General features: G+C 35.1%; 1 protein-coding gene across 3 annotated transcripts in view; it reads right to left on the bottom strand.

The window, feature by feature from the left end:
* orb (polyadenylation element binding protein orb) overlaps nucleotides 1–21588 on the bottom strand; it is a 36818-nt gene that overhangs the window by 10604 nt on the left and 4626 nt on the right. For 2 of the 3 annotated variants that reach the window (XM_074184978.1, XM_074184979.1), the window contains exons 1-10: nucleotides 14785–14962; nucleotides 14498–14634; nucleotides 11355–11524; nucleotides 10106–10235; nucleotides 9862–10047; nucleotides 9701–9803; nucleotides 6943–7271; nucleotides 5144–5309; nucleotides 4951–5078; nucleotides 2207–2426 (exon numbers count right to left, since the gene is read on the bottom strand). In XM_074184978.1, the coding sequence (XP_074041079.1) occupies nucleotides 2207–2426; nucleotides 4951–5078; nucleotides 5144–5309; nucleotides 6943–7271; nucleotides 9701–9803; nucleotides 9862–10047; nucleotides 10106–10235; nucleotides 11355–11524; nucleotides 14498–14634; nucleotides 14785–14962 (1747 nt within the window). Of the gene's footprint in view, nucleotides 1–2206; nucleotides 2427–4950; nucleotides 5079–5143; nucleotides 5310–6942; nucleotides 7272–9700; nucleotides 9804–9861; nucleotides 10048–10105; nucleotides 10236–11354; nucleotides 11525–14497; nucleotides 14635–14784; nucleotides 14963–20410; nucleotides 20520–21588 lie in introns of those variants that run through there. The other variant, XM_074184980.1, reaches the window with a different exon arrangement.

Here is a 21588-nt window from a genome sequence, read left to right as displayed (position 1 = left end):
ACAAAATTGTGAGCATCTGGATTTCCAAGTGCATCAAGGAGTCTTTTGTCAACGATTTTAACACACACTTCATACTCTACACAGGCTATTTCTAACTCAACCATCTTTACCAGATATCTCAAACGGACCAAGAAGTCTCTAGTCAACGTTTCAGACAAAACACAGACTCAACAAGACTTCAGTGACATTTTTGACAACATTCAACTGTTCTCGCCTTTTTTTGTTTCTTTAATTTGATAGTTTAGGTAGTCCATGATTGCCACTCTATTTAAACCTTGCCAAATTCTAGGTAAGCTTTTCTGCAGACACAGAAAATTTTCCGATTGAATTTTCAAACACCATCTGAAGATATAATGGCCTGGAACTAATATTTAGAAAATGTTCAAACACGGAGAACCAGGAAAACTCATTTCAAGATGTTCACTTACACATCAAAAATACAAGGTAAGCTACCCCCTCTCATCTAAGGGTAAATTTTGGCAAAAATTAAGATAAACTAGTGAAATATTAAGCATTATTTGGAGATTCATCAAGAATTAGATCATGAATATAAGCAAATCTAAAAAAACTGGCTACTTTGCTTTCCAATCATGGATTTTTAGCAGAAAATTTTACTGATGTCATAAATACTTTGGGGCATGACAACGAAGATAATTTTTTGAAAAAAAGTTTGTTTTCCTCCATACTGAAATTGGATACAAAAATTCCAGGGAACATTTATGACCATTCGATAAATAAAACTTCTAATTGATTGTGGCTATTTTAATCTACCTCTTGCAGGGAATTCTGCAAAACAAGTTGCCTGGTAAAAATCTTGACCACAAAACCTATTTTCCACAACAGAGTCCTCGATGTTTCTGAGAGAAAATGAGATGATATCTTGTTCTTCAATAGTTTGTTGTTAGAAACAGATAGGAGAATGTTCAAACTAGCTTTAAGGTGTATTTGGGATTCAGTTACGGTAGTTCTAGACAAATTCTGGAACCATCAAAAACTGGTACTAGTTTTTGATCAAGAACTGTTCTGACATTATGACATATGTGCTGAAACTTTCATTCTATTCCACTGTGAGAAAGTGAAAAGTTAAAAAGGCCTCTCATTGAACCCACTTAAAAAAATCATACCAAGATTTCACCAGTTGAAGTTAAATAATAGTTAAGGGCGTTGAAAAATATACATAACGAGTTCTACGCAAATCTGTTCATAAATTGAAACTTGAAAACGAATGTCGCAATTTTTGTTTCATACAAATGATGCCTTACAGTTTTTTTGCACAAAACAAAATTTTTAGTTAGGCCAAAGTTATTCCACTGTAAAAATCAAAGCCTCTTATCTTTATTTAATTTCTTTATACGAGTGAAGATACCAATGTATTTTTATTCGATGTTTATGTATGGCTTGTATGCCATACAAAAAAGTATACCAAACAGTTTAATAGTAGCAGATTCTCTTGAAAAAGTTAGAAAAAATAAAAAAAAGGATCAGCAGCAGAAGTTCGCGAAATACCAACCAAAAAAAACTTTTGTGGAAAAATCTAAAACCCTTTCTGTGAAAATTCCCACCTATTTTAATGAGACTCACCATATTAGCCACGACTAGTTCCTTTTGCAAATAATTTTGACACGGATAATACTATGAAATCATTAATTCGAATCGGTTTCAGGGCCCAATCAACAGGCTCCAACTTTATCCGCAGTGCAGAGAAATCAGTTTGAGGTTTCTTCAAATACCCCAAAGTCACATTTTAGCGCAGGCTTCTTTCGAAGGTCACGGGTTTATATGTATAAACCTACGAATTTTAACCTCCAAACTAATCTAGCTCAGACTTCCTGTAGGACATTTGACACTTGCTGATACATAATAACGAGGCAACGAAAACTAAAGATTGAATCAAGACCATTTAGACAGACTTCTTTATTTCCGGTTAGCCGCGCAATTTTCGCGCTACCGCCGACAGCCACACATCAGGAAATGTCAATTTCCGACCAGGAACTCCAACAAACTTAACCTAACAATATATACCAACCAGTTGAGTAACAAGTTCAACAACAATATTTAACAATAGTTACATACGCTCAACGTCAGCGTAAATAATCGAATCGAACGCAACTCCATCTCACGAGCGTATACAAGATCAGACTTTATAAAGAATAAGCAGTAATTTGTGAGCGAGTACTTGCTTAGTTTGGCGAAGAAGCGGAAGTACCTGGAGATGGCGGTGGCGGCATGGTGCCTAGACCGACGACTTGGTTGTTCTTCGAGTTTCTCATGAGCGGCTTGTGGTGGCGGAACTCGCTGCTGTGTTGCCATTGCCAGCAGGTGCGGCAAAAGTAGCAGAAGCAGTTCATGTCTCTGCAGAAGTAGGGGCCCTGCTGGACCTGGCAAATGGAGCACAGCGAGTCTTCCAGGTAGGGATCCACTTGTACCTAGAAGTTGGACAACAAAATCGTATATAGATATAGTCGAAGTAACCTTTATTGTGAATACTTAAAGCTATCGGCATCTCAAAGGCCAAAAAAAACCAATACAGAGAAATAATGCCGCTGCGAACTAGTCCACGTGGACTGAAGAATTGGCGGTTCGTATTGGATCATTTTTTACTAACCGGGTTTTATGATTGGCTGAAGAGTCATAAAATTAAATTTGAAGTCATGTTACGGTGACGAATAGAATGTGGGGATGAGTATCGCCGTTGTGTCGTCAATGTTCAGTTCAGGAACTGATCGCGATTTGAGTGTTGAAATTCGATATTGGAGCAGTTATAATTACTTAAAATTCTTGTTATCTGTTTAAAATGTGGCGTCCTTGAACAAGTACTAATAGTAATAACGAGTGTGATAACAACTGTATAGTGATTCCAATAGCGCTGGTGAACAATGCAAAAAAGAGATACCAGTGAATATGATTCAGATACATTTGAACATTGAAACACAGAGAGTATGTTTCAATGTATATATGAATATACATTTCAAGTTTGGTTTCGAGGGAAACAAACTATTACAAGCAACATCAGAATTGACCAAAATTCCTTTCTCAACTGTACGTAAAATAGTAAAAAACAAACCTTCTGAACGCAAGACGCGATGTGATACGGGATTACCAAAACCTTTAGATGTTCATCTGATAAAATCATTAACTGTTACAAAAGCAATGAGATTCCTACAACTGAAATCATAAGGAAGAAATTGAATACTTCCGGCCATAACGTGAGCTTCTGTGACAAAACTCCTCAGAATTGGATAAAAAAACTGGGATTTAGATTCAAAATAATAAACAAACGTCAAGCAGTTATGGAAAGCAGAAGAATAATGGAAATGCGTAACAAATACTTAGAACAAATAACTAAATATAGACAAGAACAATGGCAAATTTAATATTTGAACGAAAATTGGTATGACACGACACAGTTACGAAAGGGTGGACTGATGGTTCGAGAATGTGTACGCCTAACATGTCTGCAAACAAAGGATCGCGCTTAATCATTGTGCATTGCGGAGGAAGTAAAGGATGGGTTCCGAATTCTTCGAAATTATGTGGAAAAAACTTGAGGACTGCAATGTTGACTATCATAAGAACATGGAAGCTAATATTTTTGAGGAATGGTTTGAAAACACATTGATCCCAAATTTGGATGCGAATAGTGTAATAATTCTTGACAACGCTTTCTATCATTCGCGACAACTCATCAAAGTACCAAATAAAAATTCGAGGAAAGATGAAATACAAAGTTTTTCAATGGATAACAATTTGTATTCTGAAGATAACTATACCAAAAACCAACTACTTGAAGTTTTACAGACAAAAACATTTGAAAAAGTGTATGGTAGGTGGGTTGCACTATATCGTTTACTTGAACTATATATACATATGATGAGGAAGTCAAATGTTTGATCCTATCAGCAAAAATACTAATTAGCAAGTTTTATAAATTTTTTCAAGTATCAAGCGAATATTCGAAATAAATTCACTATTCGAATCATTATATTTTTCAAATATGAGCTTTTAATCACTTTTGGATGAGTCATGAAATACAAGTCAATTAACAGAGTTTAACTTATTAAAAGCGAGAAGAAAAAAACACCTCAAAAGTGCTGCTTTGTTCCCTCCTGTTCATAAAAGAGGACATATGTCTCCTCACTCACAAGCGATTTTGGTGACATTGGGGACACGTGTGAATCGTTGTATTCATGTCACATGCCACTATAAGGGTGTCTGCAATATGCTGTGTAATGCCCGTTTAAGTACTCCCACTGTGATTAGAAAGTGCATATAGATTGTAACGACAAGGAGCCGCATTATCTGCTGCAAAATTGCTCAAATCTAATCCCTCTAAAGAAAACTGAATGGCTACATTCAATTTGCCTCTGAATCTTTCCGTTGGTGAGAATCTCTTTTAATGAATTACTAAAATACGGGGAAACTTATGGATTGATAGGGACTTTGTGCATTTTCTTCTTTCCTTGCACCTCGAACACATTGGTTTTTCATCTGCATCCAGAGTTTCCTCTCTTGTGAAGAAATCCAGGCATTGTGACAAACTCAATTGGCCAGTTCTTTGTGGTATGGAAAGAGACAAATCCCAGAAAGGATCGAAGGTTACTGATGAGAATCCGCAGTGTGTGCACTTCATAGTAGATTTAAATTGACCAACGAAATTGTCTACAATCTGAGTTGTTCATGTTCAAGTATCTCAGCCAGGACTCTTGCGCTTTTCTGCTGCCTCTCAATTTTTCGTCAATATCAATTCCATTGAGGTCCTCATGTAAACCTTCTAAAGGATATTAAAGGATTTCCTGGGAGTTTTGATGGGAAGATCCCATGAATCGAGGGGCAAATCTTTGAATCTGCCCGAACGTTTTCCCGAATTTTCAAGTCTGACAAAAATTCATCAGAACATAAAAAAGAGACGGTCTGCCAACACAGCATCTAAGATAATATTACAGCTATTACCTTTTTAGTGAATTTTGACGTCTTTATTTCGATGAAGGCTGCAGCTACCGCCTTTATATAGGAATTCTGGTTGTTGAAAGTCACACGTCCTGAGCCAATTGGATATTTGTACTTGTCAGTGTCAATACCTGAAACAGTCGATTATAATTAAAAGGACAAAAAAAAATAACTGCTTGTGGCTAGTCGAACTTACCCGCATAGACTACTCCATCGAAAAGATCATTCATGATCTTTGCTAGTCCCTCAGCATTGAGCATACCGTGCAGAGCACCCACAAATACTGTCTTACTAGGATCCAATTTTTGGGAAGTAGACTTGGTATAGTTTGAATCGTTTATAATCCAAGGGATAACTTGCACCTTTTATGAGAGATAAATTATTACTCAATGTTAACTCCTTTCATTTTTGAAAATTAAATTTCCGGATTATATCAAGTGAAATAATAATTCAAAGATTTTTGTTTCTAAAAACTAAATGTCTTGAATTTTACAGAAAGTAACTTATTGGTTGGAACTAGATTTCCTAAAAAGAAGTTTTTGAAAAACGTATAATGACATATTATTTTTCACACAATTTCGAATTTCTTCCACCTCTTTCAACAGAGAGTGACTTTTGAGTTGCTTTCAACTTTCATTTCTTTTTCAGGCTAGAGTATGTGAAAAAAAAGAAATTCTACTGGAATACTCAAAACGAAAACAAATTTTGATAAAGCACAAAACTTATTGAAAAGCATCTCCAGAAAAAGGGAAAACATTAGTCGGATCAAATAATTTATATGGCTGACATGTTCCCTACAGTGGATATTTCCTCCATTCATATTTGATCCCACAAATTCTTTCATGTCCCCTGCAGGGACATGCATACCCCCTGCATGTCCCAGCAGGAGACATGTCCTCCTTGTGTCCATCAAGATGGTGATGCAAAAAGAGTTCTCATTTTTTCTTGTCTACGACTTCAATACCTGCCCTGAATTTCTAGCTGTTTTCTCAACTATCAACTGAACAAAAGTATGCCCAGGAAAAATGTAAGAATTAATCAGAGTGTGGGATTAGTTGAATCATGGGGGACATGGCCCCTGTAGCAGACATGTTTTTTAATGATTCTCTCTGCAGGAGACACGTCCTCCATAATCCTCTCTGCAAGGGACATGTCCTCCATAATCCCCTCCGCAGGGACATGTCCCCAATGTTCCTGCAGGGAGATGGACATGCAGGACATAGGGGACTGCAGGGACATGTTCCCTGTATGTTTTTGCAGAAGAAATGTCAACAACCCGTCATTTTTGATAATTTTACGTGTTATGATCCAAACGTCTTTAGCATACTTTTTTAATATAACCTCACTTTTCAGTTCCTGAGGAAGAGGCTAATAAAGTCTCAAAAGCTCGAACACAAAAAGAGTTCTTATTGTTTTTTGTCTACAACTACCATATCTGGCCTAGATCACGGAGGACATGTCCCCTCCCTACAGGGGACTTGTCCATACAGGGAGATGCAGGACATGCAGGGACTGCAGGAATATCCAGGGGACATGTCCTACCTGTTTTCTCAACTTAATATCAAAATGAAAACGATCAGAAATTTAAATTATGTCACACTAGCTTGTGAGCACCTTCTTGAATAGTGGTTAGACTCTGGGCTAGTGTGACAGCCGAGTTCTCTCGGGTTAAGTCACATCTTCGATAATTCTTAATTTTTTTTTCAAGCAATTTTTGAACTATATTTGTATAGTGAAATTGCTTTTTTAGATTACTACTTGTCGCGAAATTCAATGGTATTTCTCAGATTCGAGACACTTTTCACTAATATATTATATTTTAAAGTACTCCTGTTGTAAGTCATAGAAAAAGTATAGTATTCTACTCCCGAAAAATGGCCATTACTCGCTCGAATGATCTACAAAGCTTTTTGTCTTACATTTCACATTCAGAAGTGTTTGACAAGGTTAGAAAAGGTATCTACTTTGAAAAAAAAATAAAGAAGACCGTCTTACCTCCTTTGCCTTCATTCTCTTAGAGCTGATCTTGTAGTACCAATTGCCGCTGTTGGCGTAATCGTTAGTGCAACACTGCAGTAAAGCCTTAACGTTCTTCTCAGATTCAAAAATGATGTAAACGTATCCTTTCGGCTGCGAAGCCTGCTTGTCCTTGCCCGGCCATTCTACGCGAATCGGTCCGAACTGCTTGAAAGTTTGTACGAGCAATTGTTCCGATATGTCCCAAGGTACTCCGCCCAAAAAAACCTTGCTCGAATATCCTGTGGGTTTCACGCTGGATCGCGAAGGTAACACCCCACTCCAAGTGCATGTGGCATCGTACAGAGCTGATAATTAATTGATTAGTTTCAAAGAGAACTTACTCTATAGAGAACTTTTTTACAACAATCAATATAAATGATAACATACAGGGTGTTGAGTAAGTATGTACCATAAATTCAACATAGGTAATTTTAAGACGAAATGTTCATATAAACATGGGTCCACAAATCCTTCGTTCTCAAGATACAGGGTGTTAAACAAAAAAAAAGTTATTTGCAAATATAATAAATATCCTTCACCTAATTTAGTTGTAATTTGGCATTAAGGAGCAAATTTAGTCCTAACGTGATTCAATTTACAAAGTCCAGTGACGTCTCGAGCGGGATTTGAACGAATATTTTTGACTTAAAATAGTACGCCACTGACTTTTGTGCAATTTTTATTATTTCTTTGGATTAAGCAATTAGAAATACAACTTTTTTGTCTCTAATATTTTTTTCGTATCTTGCTTAGTTTTTAAGAAAAAAAAGTCGACCTAATTGCATATCCTTGGATCTGGCAAGGAATAAATAATATGGGGAATTAAATGTTTCTTTTGGAAATTATTATGTTTACAATTTTTCATTACTAATTATGTAACAATAACAATTATTGAATAACATTAACATCTAGATCTAGACTAGCGAACTGCACTAAATTAAGTGTTGGAAATGGCCTCCTTCGGCTTCAATACAACTGTCTAGCCGCCGCATCATTGAATTTCGCACTCTTCTGAAAATACCTGGCGTATTTTTTATTATGTCACATGAATTGATGATTTTATTCCGTAAATCCTCTTCACTTTGAATAGCAGTTTCGTATACCAACGCTTTAAGGTATCCCCAGAGAAAATAATCTAAGGGATTCATTTCGGGCGAGCGAGGTGGCCATGGGTGTAGGCCTGCTCTCCCAATCCAGCGATTATGGGAATTTTCATCCAAAAATTGCTGTGCCACTACACTAAAGTGTGGTGGAGCACCATCGTGCATGTACCACATACGGAATCTTTCCATGACTGGAATTTCTTCTAAAATTACAGGTAAAACAAATTCTAAAAACCTTTGGTATTCTTCTCCATTAAGTCTAGGTGGTGGGAAGTGAGGCCCAATGAGATGGTCACCGACAATCCCAACCTAAATATTAAAAGAAAACTGTTCTTGAAAATTATTTTCTATCAAGGCGTGTGGATTGTTTCCGGCCCAAATGTGATTGTTGTGGAAGTTAATAATTGAATTCCGAGAAAAAGAAGCTTCATCTGTAAACAATATTCGACTTAGGAAACCTGGATTTCTTCTTATTTTACCGCGTAACCAATTAGAAAAAGCTATTGTTACAGGCAAATCTCTGGGCAATAGAGCTTGCACACGTTGCATGTGATAGGGATATAGCTGCTGGGTTCTTAAAATCTGCCACACTGTGACATGGGTAATATTCAGTTCTTCAGCTATTTTCCGAGTACTGGTATGAGGATTTACTTCAATCTCATTTAAAACAGCTTCTTCAATTTGAACTCTTCATACCGTTGAAGGCCAACGTCGATCTTTAAAAGCTGCCCGTTTCAGAAAGTCGTGCATAGAGACGTACAAAAGTTCTTCTATTAGGCACTACACGCTGAGGAAATTTTTCATTCGAGTTTCCGTGAGCCATTCCATAACAGAAATGCATATCTGCCATTTCACTGTTAGTAAATTGAACCTTGTTTTACAAAAATGTTTTGAAAAAAATAACCACTAAACACACTTTTTATAACAATTATGAATTAAAAGCTTATAAAGTTGACAACAACTCTCAGCCGAAGGAAGCCATTTCCGACACTTGATTTAGTGCAATTCGTTAGTCTAAATGTTAATGTTATTTGATATTTGTTATTGTTGATTAGTAATGAAAAATTGTAATAACAATAATTTTCAAAAGAAACATTTAATTCCCCATATTATGCCTTGCGAGGTCCAGGGATATGCAATTAGGTCGACTTTTTTTTCTTAAAAACTGAGCAAGATACGAAAAAAATTCAAGAGACAAAAAAGTTGTATTTCTAATTGCTTAATCCAAAGAAATAATAAAAATTGCACAAAAGACAGTGGCGTACATTTTTAAGTCAAAAATATTCGTTCAAATCCCGCTCGAGACGCCACTGGACTTAATAAATTGAATCACGTTCGGGCTAAATTAGCTCCTTAATGTTATGAATACCATTGCCCAATTGCAACAAAATTAGGTGAATGATATTTAAGATATTCACGAATAACTTTTTTTTTTTTTTCAACACCCTGTATCTTGAGAACGAAGGATTTGCGGACACGTATATATGAACATTTCGTCTTAAAATTACCTACCTAAAGAATCGTCTGTTAAATTTATGGTACATACTTAATTAACACCCTGTATATTAGGTTGTTTTTGTTGTATAGGTAACAAAATTTTGTAGATAATGTCAAATTTGGAAACTACTCACAGGCTGCAGATCGATGAAAACGAGCTGCTCTGTCCAGCTGTAAGTTTTCTGGCAGGAAGTTTTTCAGCGGAGATGAATTGCCATTCCATTTATCCAATATTTGCTGAATAAAAATAAAAACTCAACAGTATTTTCAACTTGTAGTGATAATACTAAAATACCTGCATATTGTTGTGCGAACAAGCAGGCGGTAGCAACGAATTGAGCAGGGCAGGCGAAGAAGGTTGCTGCTGGAGATACTTGAGAGTCTGCAGGGCCTGCAAATGCTGCAGACTCGATATATCCAAGTCGTTTGATCCATTACAGAAAATGTTACGAGCGAGGTTATCGTTCAAGTTCAAGGAATCCTGTAGAAAAAAAAAACTCTAACACCGTGCAAAATATCGAAACAATTTCGTTACTCACAAATATTTCGTTCAGGCTTCCATCGGGACTAGATATTCCACTCAAATCAGACTCGGGGGTGTGCGATCGAGAAAGACTGTTCATGAGGGGGCGTTCTAAAATGGCCGGGCTGCTGCTTCCACAACTGTCACTGAAATTGCAATTGTTTATTCAAAAGGCGAGAAAGAGTTCCACCATCACCACCCATTGTCTGTATTTTGTCTACAGTTTGTGATTGGTCTTTTATATTAGTATATTTCAAAAGAGGACTTTCATCCCTGGACCTGTGCAATGCTTTCGATACAGTATTTGATACAATTTTACAACAGAGTTGAAGATTTTAGCCGTTCGAAAATGATTCATCAGAAAGAGAACAATTTGTGTACATGAGAGAGAATTCAAATCCCAGATGAGGAACATTTATTAAGGAAGGTCTCAAAGATGTATTCTTTGGCCTAACCTTTTTCTAGAGCATTGAACTCACGTTTCCATTGTGAATTAAAATTATATCGTGGGTATAGTACTATAACTAGACAACTCAAAAACAACTATTTCAAGAAAAATGGGTTTTTAAATTTTGTAAATAGTATCTATTAATTCTAGGAGTAAAAGGTTTTCAAGAATGAACCACTTTTTCCATTGTAAAATAAAAAAATGTCTCAAGATTAGAATTACAACTGTTTGAAGGACCAACTCGTTAATTAATTTGTTACAATCAATTAATTCTTAAGATATCTAGTTTTAGCACTATATTATTTCGAAAAAGTCAAGATCAGGCCCATGTTATCCTTTTGTTTTTGGTAGGAATAATCGTCTAAATCGTGGAAAATGTTTAATAAAATCTACTCCATTAAATGTTTAAACATTTTTTAATAATGAACTTCAAAATTACTTATTTCAAGAAAATACATATGAAAATAAAAATTAGTATATACTACCACACGTTTAGTGATAATTGCTCTGAAAAACTTCCTTTTTGAAATGAATGCCTCTCATTTCTACAAGCATTTAAAATGCTTGTAGAAATTATGATCATTATCATGGACTACACGAAAAAAAACTACCTTCGAGACAACCAATTTTATATATACATTAAATTATACAAAAAAACATGACCAAGTTAAAATTATCTCCTGAGGACGGTACCTTGTTTAGCGAAATTTTGTTATAGCGTTGGGTAAGTGTTTTAAACAGATGGACAGTGTTATTAACTTTCATCAAGTAACGGATCAGAGTATTCATAAATAAATATCAGTAAGAAATCGCTCACCTCAACGACGTGCTAACTCTCAAAGCACGAGCAGAAAAATAACTTGGAGGCGTACATGGAGACGTTCCCGCACTTCCCAAACTCATATTCCTCTGCAAATTTTTTGTCGGAGAAGTGACAGCTGCGTAATTCATTGGGCTCATCTGGAATTTCGGCTCTTCAAAATCCAACTGAAAATTAAAACTTGTTGAACCAGTTTCTTTTCGTACAACAAGGACGAACAATTTTAAATGATCTGGCTTCGAAGAAATGAAGATATTATTTAGACAGACAGACAGACATATTAACAAAGCTTGTTAAAAAATTTGGTATGTATAGTACTTCAAAGAATAAAAGAAAAGAAACAATTCAAACAACACAATTGCCCAGAAACACAATTTGAGCAAAACTAAGTTCACATATCTGATAGATAAAATATAACAATAAAAAATGAAATTTAACAAAATTTGTAGACAAAATAGTTTGTATAGTACCTTTTAAAAAATGTAAAAAACAAATATACACAATTTGAACATAAGTTCCCTTGTCATAACAATAAAATGAGATATATCCCAGCATAAAATATAATTTAAAGTATAGGTGTCAATATAAACAACAAAAAAAAAACACATATATTAAATCACAGCAAAGTTCCATTGTAATATTCATCAAGACTGTAGTATGCTTTTGTTGCAAGGGCATCTTTAACAAGATTTCTGAGCTTTTTATAGCTTTTTTCCTTCCTCATTTCGTAAGGTATGTGATTATACAGCTTTTCACTTTCATAAATTAAAGAATAAAGAAACAATCACAGCACCTGAGTTGGTTAACGTGTTGCAGCAGACGCACCAGGTAACCATTGGTCGTGATACTGTCAGAAATCGACTGCATGAAGCAGATCTCCACAACAGAAGGCCACTTAGATGTCCACCTTTGTCGAGAGGCAATCGCGTTAGAAGATTAGAGTGGTGTCAAGAACATCAAAACTGGGATGCAAATGTTTACAGACGAATCCAGATTTGGATTTCATCCAGATTCTCGTCGAGTAAGACTGTGGAGACGACCTGGAAATAATAAACGTTTGAGACACGTCCAGGAAGTCCACACATACAGAGATGGTACAGTAATGCTATGGGGCGGAATCATGATCGGCGGCAAAACCGATCTCGTTTTTTCAAATCGCTCTCTCACAGCTCGACAGTACCTCGACACCATTCTTCTACCTATCGTCCGTCCGTTTGCTGGTGCTGTTGGTGAAAACTTCCACCTAATGCACGATAATGATCGTCCACATGTCGCGCGTCTAGTGACTGACTGGCTCACCAACGAAGGAGTTGATGTATTGCCATGGCCAGCACAATCACCGGACCTGAATCCCATCGAGCATGTGTGGGACATGCTTCAACGAAGAATTACTTCGCATATGGGGAACATTCACACAACGTTTCAATTGAGAGAGCTTTTAATCGCTGAATGGGCAAATGTACCTCAACAAGACATTGACAATCTCATTTTGTCGATGCACGATAGATGTAGGGCCGTAATAAACCAGCGTGGAGGCCATACTTTGTACTGATTCCAAAGAAGAGCCATATTTTTTTTTTAGTTTTGCTTATATGCGCACTCAGTATTTTGACCATTTAATAAATTTTGTTGTAAGTTACATTCGTTTAATAATCACCCGTCAACTTTTTTTTTCCTAAAGCGATCTAAAAAAAATTATTGCCGTTTTAAAAAATATCCATAGACTTTCCCGATGTGTGTAATATAGTACATGAAAACTTATAAGGAACACTGTCAAATGAAACCAATTAGTTCTTTCAATTCCATATAAGTATTAGTTGAAACCACTTTTAGTGAAATATGCCAATTTTTTGTCGATTTTCTTGGGTAATTCATTATTTAAAGAAACAGAAAATCTACACCAATGCAGAGAGCGTAAATTATCAAATCTGAAATTGAAAAAACACACAAACATTATCACTTTTGAGAATCACACCTATCCAAGTGAATCTAACTAGAATCCCTTATAGCGATAAAATTCACCAATTCATTAACTATCCACATTTGTAATCATGAAACCGTTTAATTTTACAGGTCCAATATTTTGAAATGTGATATTGTTTGTACCTATCACTTACAACAAGGGCCCCAGAACAGCGCCTCGTAGAACACTTATATTGTTATTCATTCAACTGAAGTGAGTTTATCATATTTTGAATGTTTGCCCCAAAATATTTACATGTTCATTCATCACTCTTACAACTAATATATGATTGCAATTTTTTCAATACATTTTTTATCACTAACATCCAAAATATATTTCCACATCATATGTAAGAAATCAAATCTATGTAGTAATTGTTTGTGCTTCTTTATGAAGCCAAACATTTATTTTGTTGAATATGAACAGCATTTCATTATCAGCACAGAAAATAACTACTTTTATCTTCAGTATATTATTCCAGCGTTTCTATTTAAATTTTTTTCAGTCATGTTAAGTTACAGAATCATTCAGAAATGTATTATTGTTAGTAGCAAACAGAATCACCCTCGAGGGTGCTTAGCAGACATATTGAACCAATAATGACATCATTTAGCCTTTTTTTTTATAAAGTCAAAACATATCATCCCCCTCTGTATACATTATGCAAATTTTCTCATCAAACCCGTAGAAAAAGTACACATATCTGATATAGGAGCTTGAAATATATTCAAATTTATCACCCTGTAGGTTATAAATGGGATGAATGCAGAAACCAAACAAAAAATAATGATAATGATGTCAGTTTCAAAACCTACTCTCACAGAAAAACCACACAGAAATAAAGCAACACTCTGTACAAAATCGGACAGTGATAGTCAATCTTCTGTATTCTAACATGAATATATACCAACAAACATGCATTTTCGAATTTGGCCGGGTTCCTAATAGTTTCATTAAATAATGTCATGATTCCCCAACATGAAGACATTTCAAAGCACCAATTAATCTAATCAGGCTTTGAAATATCATTCGATGTTGGCAACAAAGCTCAACAGAAGGCATGGAGATGAAATCAATAAAAACTATCCCTAAAAGAAATATTTCGATATTCGTCGGCAAAAATTCTGTTTTCCGAACAATGCTGGTGGCATAACTTGGAGAAAAAAAAAATAATTACCTGAAAGTTCGGCGAAGTAGCTGGAGGCGTACAAGTGCATTGTTGCAGGTCATTGGAAGCGTTTCCAAAATTCAATCCAATTAATCCTCGCGGGGAGTTCAGTCCCAACAAATCCGATATCGACGACATGGTCTCACCTGCCATAACAATTCAATAGGCAATTATTGATAATTAAAACTTCCTAAAAACTCAAGTTAAACGTTTAAAAAGTTAAGTCAAATTACTGAGCACATTAGATGCGTTCTCATTTATTAGCACAACAAGAATGAAGTTTCGTAAAAACTCACAGCTCACTCTCGCTTTTTTTGACAAGTACGCTCGCAAAAAGACAACATGCCTACTTGGTTTTGCAAAGGCGTTCAACCTTCGACATATCAGCGTCCGTTTTTTGCGAATATTTTCATAGGATTTCAATAAATATTTATTTGTTTCAGGACATTTCCTTCTCATTCCATATTTTGTCATAAATGCTTTTGTCAGTCTGAATGATCAGTATTTACCTAAGTATGCTTTTTGTTTTACTGAATGATTTTCAATGAAAATAGAGTAATGACACAATTATTTCTCGAGGTATAAATAAAAATACTGGATTCCCCGAGAATAACTAATACACTGCTCAACAACCGAAATGAATATTAAAGAATAATAATAATAAAAATCCCAAGATACACAACATTTTTATAGAGGGAATACAAGAGAACAAATATGATAATTATTACTAAAAAAATAATATTCCGTAGATTCAGGTGAAACCCAAAAGTGTTTCATGTTCATTAAATTGATTACTTTCTAAAATACATATTGCATATATTCTGTAACAGTTTTCTTAAATTTAGTGGCTTAATTGTTGTTTTTATGGATTCGGGTAGACTATTATAGGTAAATTTTAATGCTGTGAAGCATATGAGTGTTTACCAACCTCACTTTTTATTTGAAAGGTTTTTAAATAGTTTGATTTTCTTGCGAAGTGGTCATGACAATCAGAATTGACAGTATAAGACATATTAGAATGTATATATTCGAGTTTTGTAATGATAATAATAATAATCGATTATTTGAATTACCTGTAGTGAAATCAAGTTGGTGCTGCTTGAATAACCATAATAAATCATTATTATATTTTATGATTATTATATTTTATGAAAAAAATTACATCATGAAATGTTTCTTTTAGGTTATTCTGATAGGAAGGTCCATCGGTAATCAGATGATAAATCCTTGAGGTAGAGCCTCTCAAGTTGGCTATTCTCAACTTTGGATCATATTTAATTGTCTATAGTCTATTTCAAAAGAGTGTAGAGTAATAAATCATGAAGTGTCATAAAATTTGCCTGAATTTCGTTGTCGTCCATGGGCGTAGGCAAATCTTAGGATTATTAAACTTAATAATTAAAGTAAATTAAAAATTACAGACATAGATAATAATAAAAGGCCATTTTTGGGAAGTAATTTGGTCTAAAACTAAGTACCTACATGTATTTAGGTAAGTAAAATTTCTTAAAAAAAGATTAAGATTAATTTTAGTGGTTCTTGTAAACTTATTTAATATGCAATTTGGGTTCATATACTTGAGCATGATTTCTCAAAAAAGGGTTAACACTTAGTTCCGAGGTGCCATGTCATTATAATAATCCCTTTTTGACCCTGCCCACCAATCATGCAATACCTATTAAACCCAGGTAATTAAGAAAAAGGGTTTAAATATATTGTAATGGTGTCTTAAACATTCGAGTTATAATAGTAATTGTTACTACACCAATTAAACGTACAGTGATATTGTGATATAGAAATAGTGAAAAAGTTATAAAATGGGGACATTTACTCCAAAGAAAAGAAGTGTAAAAAATTCTCCGCTATCTGTTTGCGAAAAAGTTATAATTTTAAATGTATATGATTGCATAAAACACGATCACCCTAGTTTGTCTGTGTAAGAAAGTGTTGAGCGATGTGCCCGAATGACTGGAATTGGACAGTCCACAATTTTTAAATTATTGCGAGAAAGAAAGATATTAGGCCAGGTAAGTCCATGCAAGAGAAAATCAGGAAGACCAATAAAAATCTTAGATGAAGACACCAAATGTGACATTCGAAGAAAAGTTCATTCGTTTTATTTTAAAAAGGAAATACCCACTCTTGAAAAAATATTTATCGAGATAAGCCAAGATAACGATATTCCTTTGATATCCAGAAAACTTTTATGGAAAACTTTAAAAAGTATGAATTTTGCCTGGGAAAAGCACAATCGAAAGGCACTATTACTGGAAAGTGATGAAATTGTTTGCTGGAGACGAGAATATTTGACAACTATAAAGCAGTACCGCAGAGAGCAAAAGAAAATTTTTTATCTTGATGAGACGTGGATAAACGAAGGTTATATAGTCAAATAAATGTGGCAAGATAAAAATATAACAAGTTCTCGCCAAGCTTTCATAGAAGGCCTTTCGACGGGTATTAAAGTGCCTTCGGGAAAAGGGAAGAGGCTTATAATTGCTCACATTGGAAGCGAAGACGGATTTTTAAAAGAAGGTTTGTTAAGCTTTGAGTCGTGCCGGACGGGAGATTATCATGAGGACATGAATTCGGATGTCTTCGAAGACTACTTCGGGGAAATGTTAAAATTTCTTTCAGCTGATTCGGTCGTGGTTATGGATAATGCAAGCTACCATTCAAGGCGCTTAGAGAAGGTACCAACTTCAGCTTGGAGAAAGCAAGAAATTATTAACTGGCTGTCAAATAAAGGTATTCAGTTTGAGACGAATTCAGTAAAGAAGGAACTACTAGCCATAGTAAAACAACATAAATCTCGCTTCATGAAATATGCCGTAGAAGATGTAGCAGAAAAGTATAAAGTAACTGTGCTGCGCCTACCGCCATATCATTGCGAATTAAATCCTATAGAACTTATATGGGCACAAGTTAAAGGATATGTTGCAAGGCACAATACCACATTTAAAATGAAAGATGTCAAGGTATTGTTTGATCAAGCCATTATGGAAATCACATCAGAAAACTGGCAAAAAGCAATCCAGCATGTTTTAAAAGAGGAAGATAAAATGTGGGAACTGGACAACTTGGTCGATCAGGTGGTTGACCCTATAATTATAACACCAGGGGATGATGACAGTTCTTCGGATGAAGACTATACTGATGTAGAATAATTTAATTGAATTGTAAATATACTGTAGCGGGATAAGCAATCTGGACAGAGACCAGTGTATCAGTGACAGTGACACTTTTGCTTAGGTTAGGGTTTAGAATTAAGGGTAGTCTGAATAATTATTTTCTCGGAAGGTTCTCGAAAATTGTACCTAGTAATCTCTAGAACATTCAATTAGGGTATAAATAGAGTGTTGTTAAACGTTAAGGGAAGTTCACAGTTTTAGTATTGTTCAAGTGTCAAATTGTAATAACGTATCCAGTAAAGCTCTTGTCGTTTTTGTGAATAAATTGATTTAAAGTCCCCACAAGTGTTTCAATACGTAAAGTTCGTTTGTGTGTGTTTGTGAGTATTTCCCGATTTCGGTTCGTATATATTTTATTGTTACATTTTATATTTTTTTAATAACACTGTTCTGCTGTATTAAATTTTTATTTCCTTTAATATAATTTTTATGAATGCATATTCTTTTGGCAATTATCCCACTAGCGCGCCTCTGGCTCAGTATTTATCCGTCGATAACAATGGACAAATCCCTTAAAACAGGGTGATACCTACCTGCTCTTTATGAAACGACATAATTTTGCAATGCGGACTAGGGAAGTGACAGAATTTATTGACGGATCACCCTGTAGCGCTTTTGAATACTTAATGAGATTTTATTACTCTACACTCTTTTGAAATAGACTATAGATATTTTGGCTAAAATTCGCTCAATATGATTCATGTCCGGTGAAAGGAATGGTCACACAGTTCTTGTAAAGATGAAGAAGAATTCTGTTGTCATGTTTCCCAACATATTTTGACACAAAACTTTTCAAACTATATATTTCTTCAATTAATAACAGACAATGCGGTTTAAGAATTTAATCAGCGTCTCAATCAATCACTGATATGTTATTAAAAGAAATCGATTTCATTTTTCAAACACCTATTCTTCGTGAAAGCATAATAAGAATTCCAAATGTAATAATATTACTTAAGAAAATGGCGATAATGAACGTTACTTAACCAAGAATAATAACAATAATTACGCAAATCGTTAAAAATTGCCACAAGATATGGTGGTATAGGATGCCTAGATAATAATTCGACCTACATACTAACCAGGTCGAAAATATGTGCGAAGACGGACTAATGATTAATTATTTCATGAATATTTTTCATTAGAAGTGGTCAAGTTTCCACTTTCGTGAAGATCAAGTTTGTTCAGGCCTGAAACACATGTGGTGTAAAAATTGTATAACAAATTCATAGGGTTTTGTTCTCCGTGTTTTAGAATATTTACAGATCTAACAGGGGCATTCAACTGTGATAAATGATATTCGGAACCACACCAGAACGAAAATACCGGCTCTCAACGCGCGTTTTGCTAATCAAGTTAGCATCATCAGATGTTGTTAACGAAAACTTAAATATTTTTGTCTCTTCGTCTGATCTAATGAACTAATGCTCATATACTTGGGAGCTTCAAATGTCTAGCGATCGCTGATCACGTAGTAATTCAGACAAGAAGAAACTTCAAGTAGCTACAAAATCAACATAATCCCATCATGGACGTGAGAAACTATGATCTGATCAGAAATGAGAGAGACTCCAACAATATATATTGAATAAATGAATTTAAACGACGAAAATACAATATTTATTCTCGAAAAATATCATTCATAACAAACAAAATAACAAATCTACTATGACAAATGTTAAAATATGTCCGGTAGTAACCAAGACATTCTCCAACAAATAGGTATTCAGTTGAAGGGAATCGAAAAAACATTGCTTTTTCGAAGTCGGTATAAATAGATATTCCTTTGAATTATACTGTCAACAGACACATCGCACCCATCAATAAGACCGACTTGGCTTTTTAGCGGGTTATTCGTGATATTCTTCAGTTTACTTCGAGAGCGCGTTGAATAAACAGCTATACAACATGGAAGCTAGTTGTTCGGGAATCGTGAAGCGTCCGAAATTGTCACCATTGAATATAAATGAAAAAAAAACAATTGTTATGAATGTATATAATTCTTTAAGAAAACAATATCCGCCCGAAATAAAAAGTAAGGAGGAAGTAGTCCAAAAATTCGCGAGTATAACCGGTGTCAATACTAAAGACTAACGGAATGTCGGAATTACAATAAACTAAAAAGATTCTTAGTATCGCTTTCACCTATCCCCTCTTCCCTCTCTCCGCTTCACCGGTTTAATGGGAGTTGATCGTTTTTCCGCTTGATCGAAGGTTTCCATATGTTGCGTATCTCTACGCTAGCTTGACTGAATGCGTCTTGTACAACTTATATGCAGCTTCTTTGAACTTCCTCTTGAACCATTGTTCCTTCCTGAGGATGATCTCACCTTGGGACTACTTGATCCTACGTTGATGAGTCCAAACATGCTCTGCTATTCTTGGTTGTAATTTTGAGTTATTGAATGGAACCCCTTGACAATAAGGTTTAGGTCAATGTTAGTGAATATTGAAAAAGTATCACAGATTCGATATGACAACTCCCAGCTCAACAATTTGACCGCAGAACATACCCGAACGCCGACATCGAATGCCGTCCATTTTATTTTTACGTCCATGAACCCCCTATAGTCCAATTCCAATACTACTTTAGCGCTCAGAAGCTATGAATTATTTGCAAGTGGGTTATTTTGCCTAGCTAGAAATGTAGACCTTATAGGATTGGCAGTTATTAAGTACCTTATGAAAAACTTATTTAGTTGCAAACCATAGCAAACAAATGTATACTAACCTCTAGTAGGCGACAGAATCTCTGGTTGATCCAACAAGGAATTGATGGAATGCCTTTGAAGAATTTCGGCGTATCCACGACAGTCATTTCTTGGTGATGGGTGAAAAACCTTGAACAAAGCAAAGAAATCGTTAGAAATTATAGTCTCGAATCATATCTAGTCGAGATCAATGAGTTGTTTGAGGCAGCTGTAGTTGTCAAAATGACGAGACTGCAGTTTTTATGAAGTCAATAAATCACTACTATCTATCGTTATTTGGATGATGAAAGTATGTTTTGACCAAGAGCAAATTAACTTTCCCGAAACTGACTTGAAAAAATACGAGCATGTATTTACCTCAGCCTATAGTTGAGAGGGACAAAGAAGATGTCCCAAATAATAACGTAACCATTAGTTGACTAACAGACCTTCTTAAATGACTCGAAAATACATAAAACATTTTTAGTTGCACTGACAGAACCTTAAATAAACTCCTAACTCCACTGATTCTGATGGAACTTGATCAATTTGTAGATTCTTCACCAAGTAGAGGTCTTTCTATCATCTCTTCGGATCCCCTTTCCTCTGGAGTTGGTACAACCACACACCACCTCGAGATTTGAAGTTGGTACATGTTTTCTGCATGCTATAACTTGATTGCAAACCGAATATTGAAAACTAACTTAGTTTTTGTACTTGTTAATTGGATAAAACCCGGAACCGGTAGTAAAAATGAAATAATTAGTGGAAAATAGGCAAAAGTGTTGGCTAATAAGACCAATGTGTCAAGCTCATCCAACTACAACATGTAAACCTTTATTCATGAATCTCCACATACTAACCCTTTCGTGTTTGTATATTCTTGAGCTGATTATGTACAATAAAAGAAAATAAACTGAGCCAATGAAGACACTCATAATATGTATAATACTAGGAAAAAAGAAAGACTTCGACAACCCTATGCATGGTTATCAGTCTGTGAAAATTCGTCAAAGCATCATTTAAAGTTCCGCCATTTTGTAGTAGTTGAAGATATTGACATTATATTCTAGGGTTGTGAAGCATTCATCAGGAGCTTCAAAAAGATGTCACAAGACCTCCCTTTCTATTTAATCTTTTTTCCAGATGGCGCCCAATCACCATCTTGAAAGTTTCATCTGTCAATTTCACTTCAAAATAAAGTATTCATGCATTAATT

The sequence above is a fragment of the Leptinotarsa decemlineata genome, unplaced genomic scaffold, assembly GCF_025532065.1.
Source record: "Leptinotarsa decemlineata unplaced genomic scaffold, Ldec_3_MD MMD2_tig00026361_RagTag_RagTag, whole genome shotgun sequence".
NCBI classification, from domain to species: Eukaryota; Metazoa; Arthropoda; class Insecta; order Coleoptera; family Chrysomelidae; genus Leptinotarsa; species Leptinotarsa decemlineata.
Note: the sequence above shows the minus strand (reverse complement) of the source record. Positions and strands in the feature narration are given on the sequence as shown.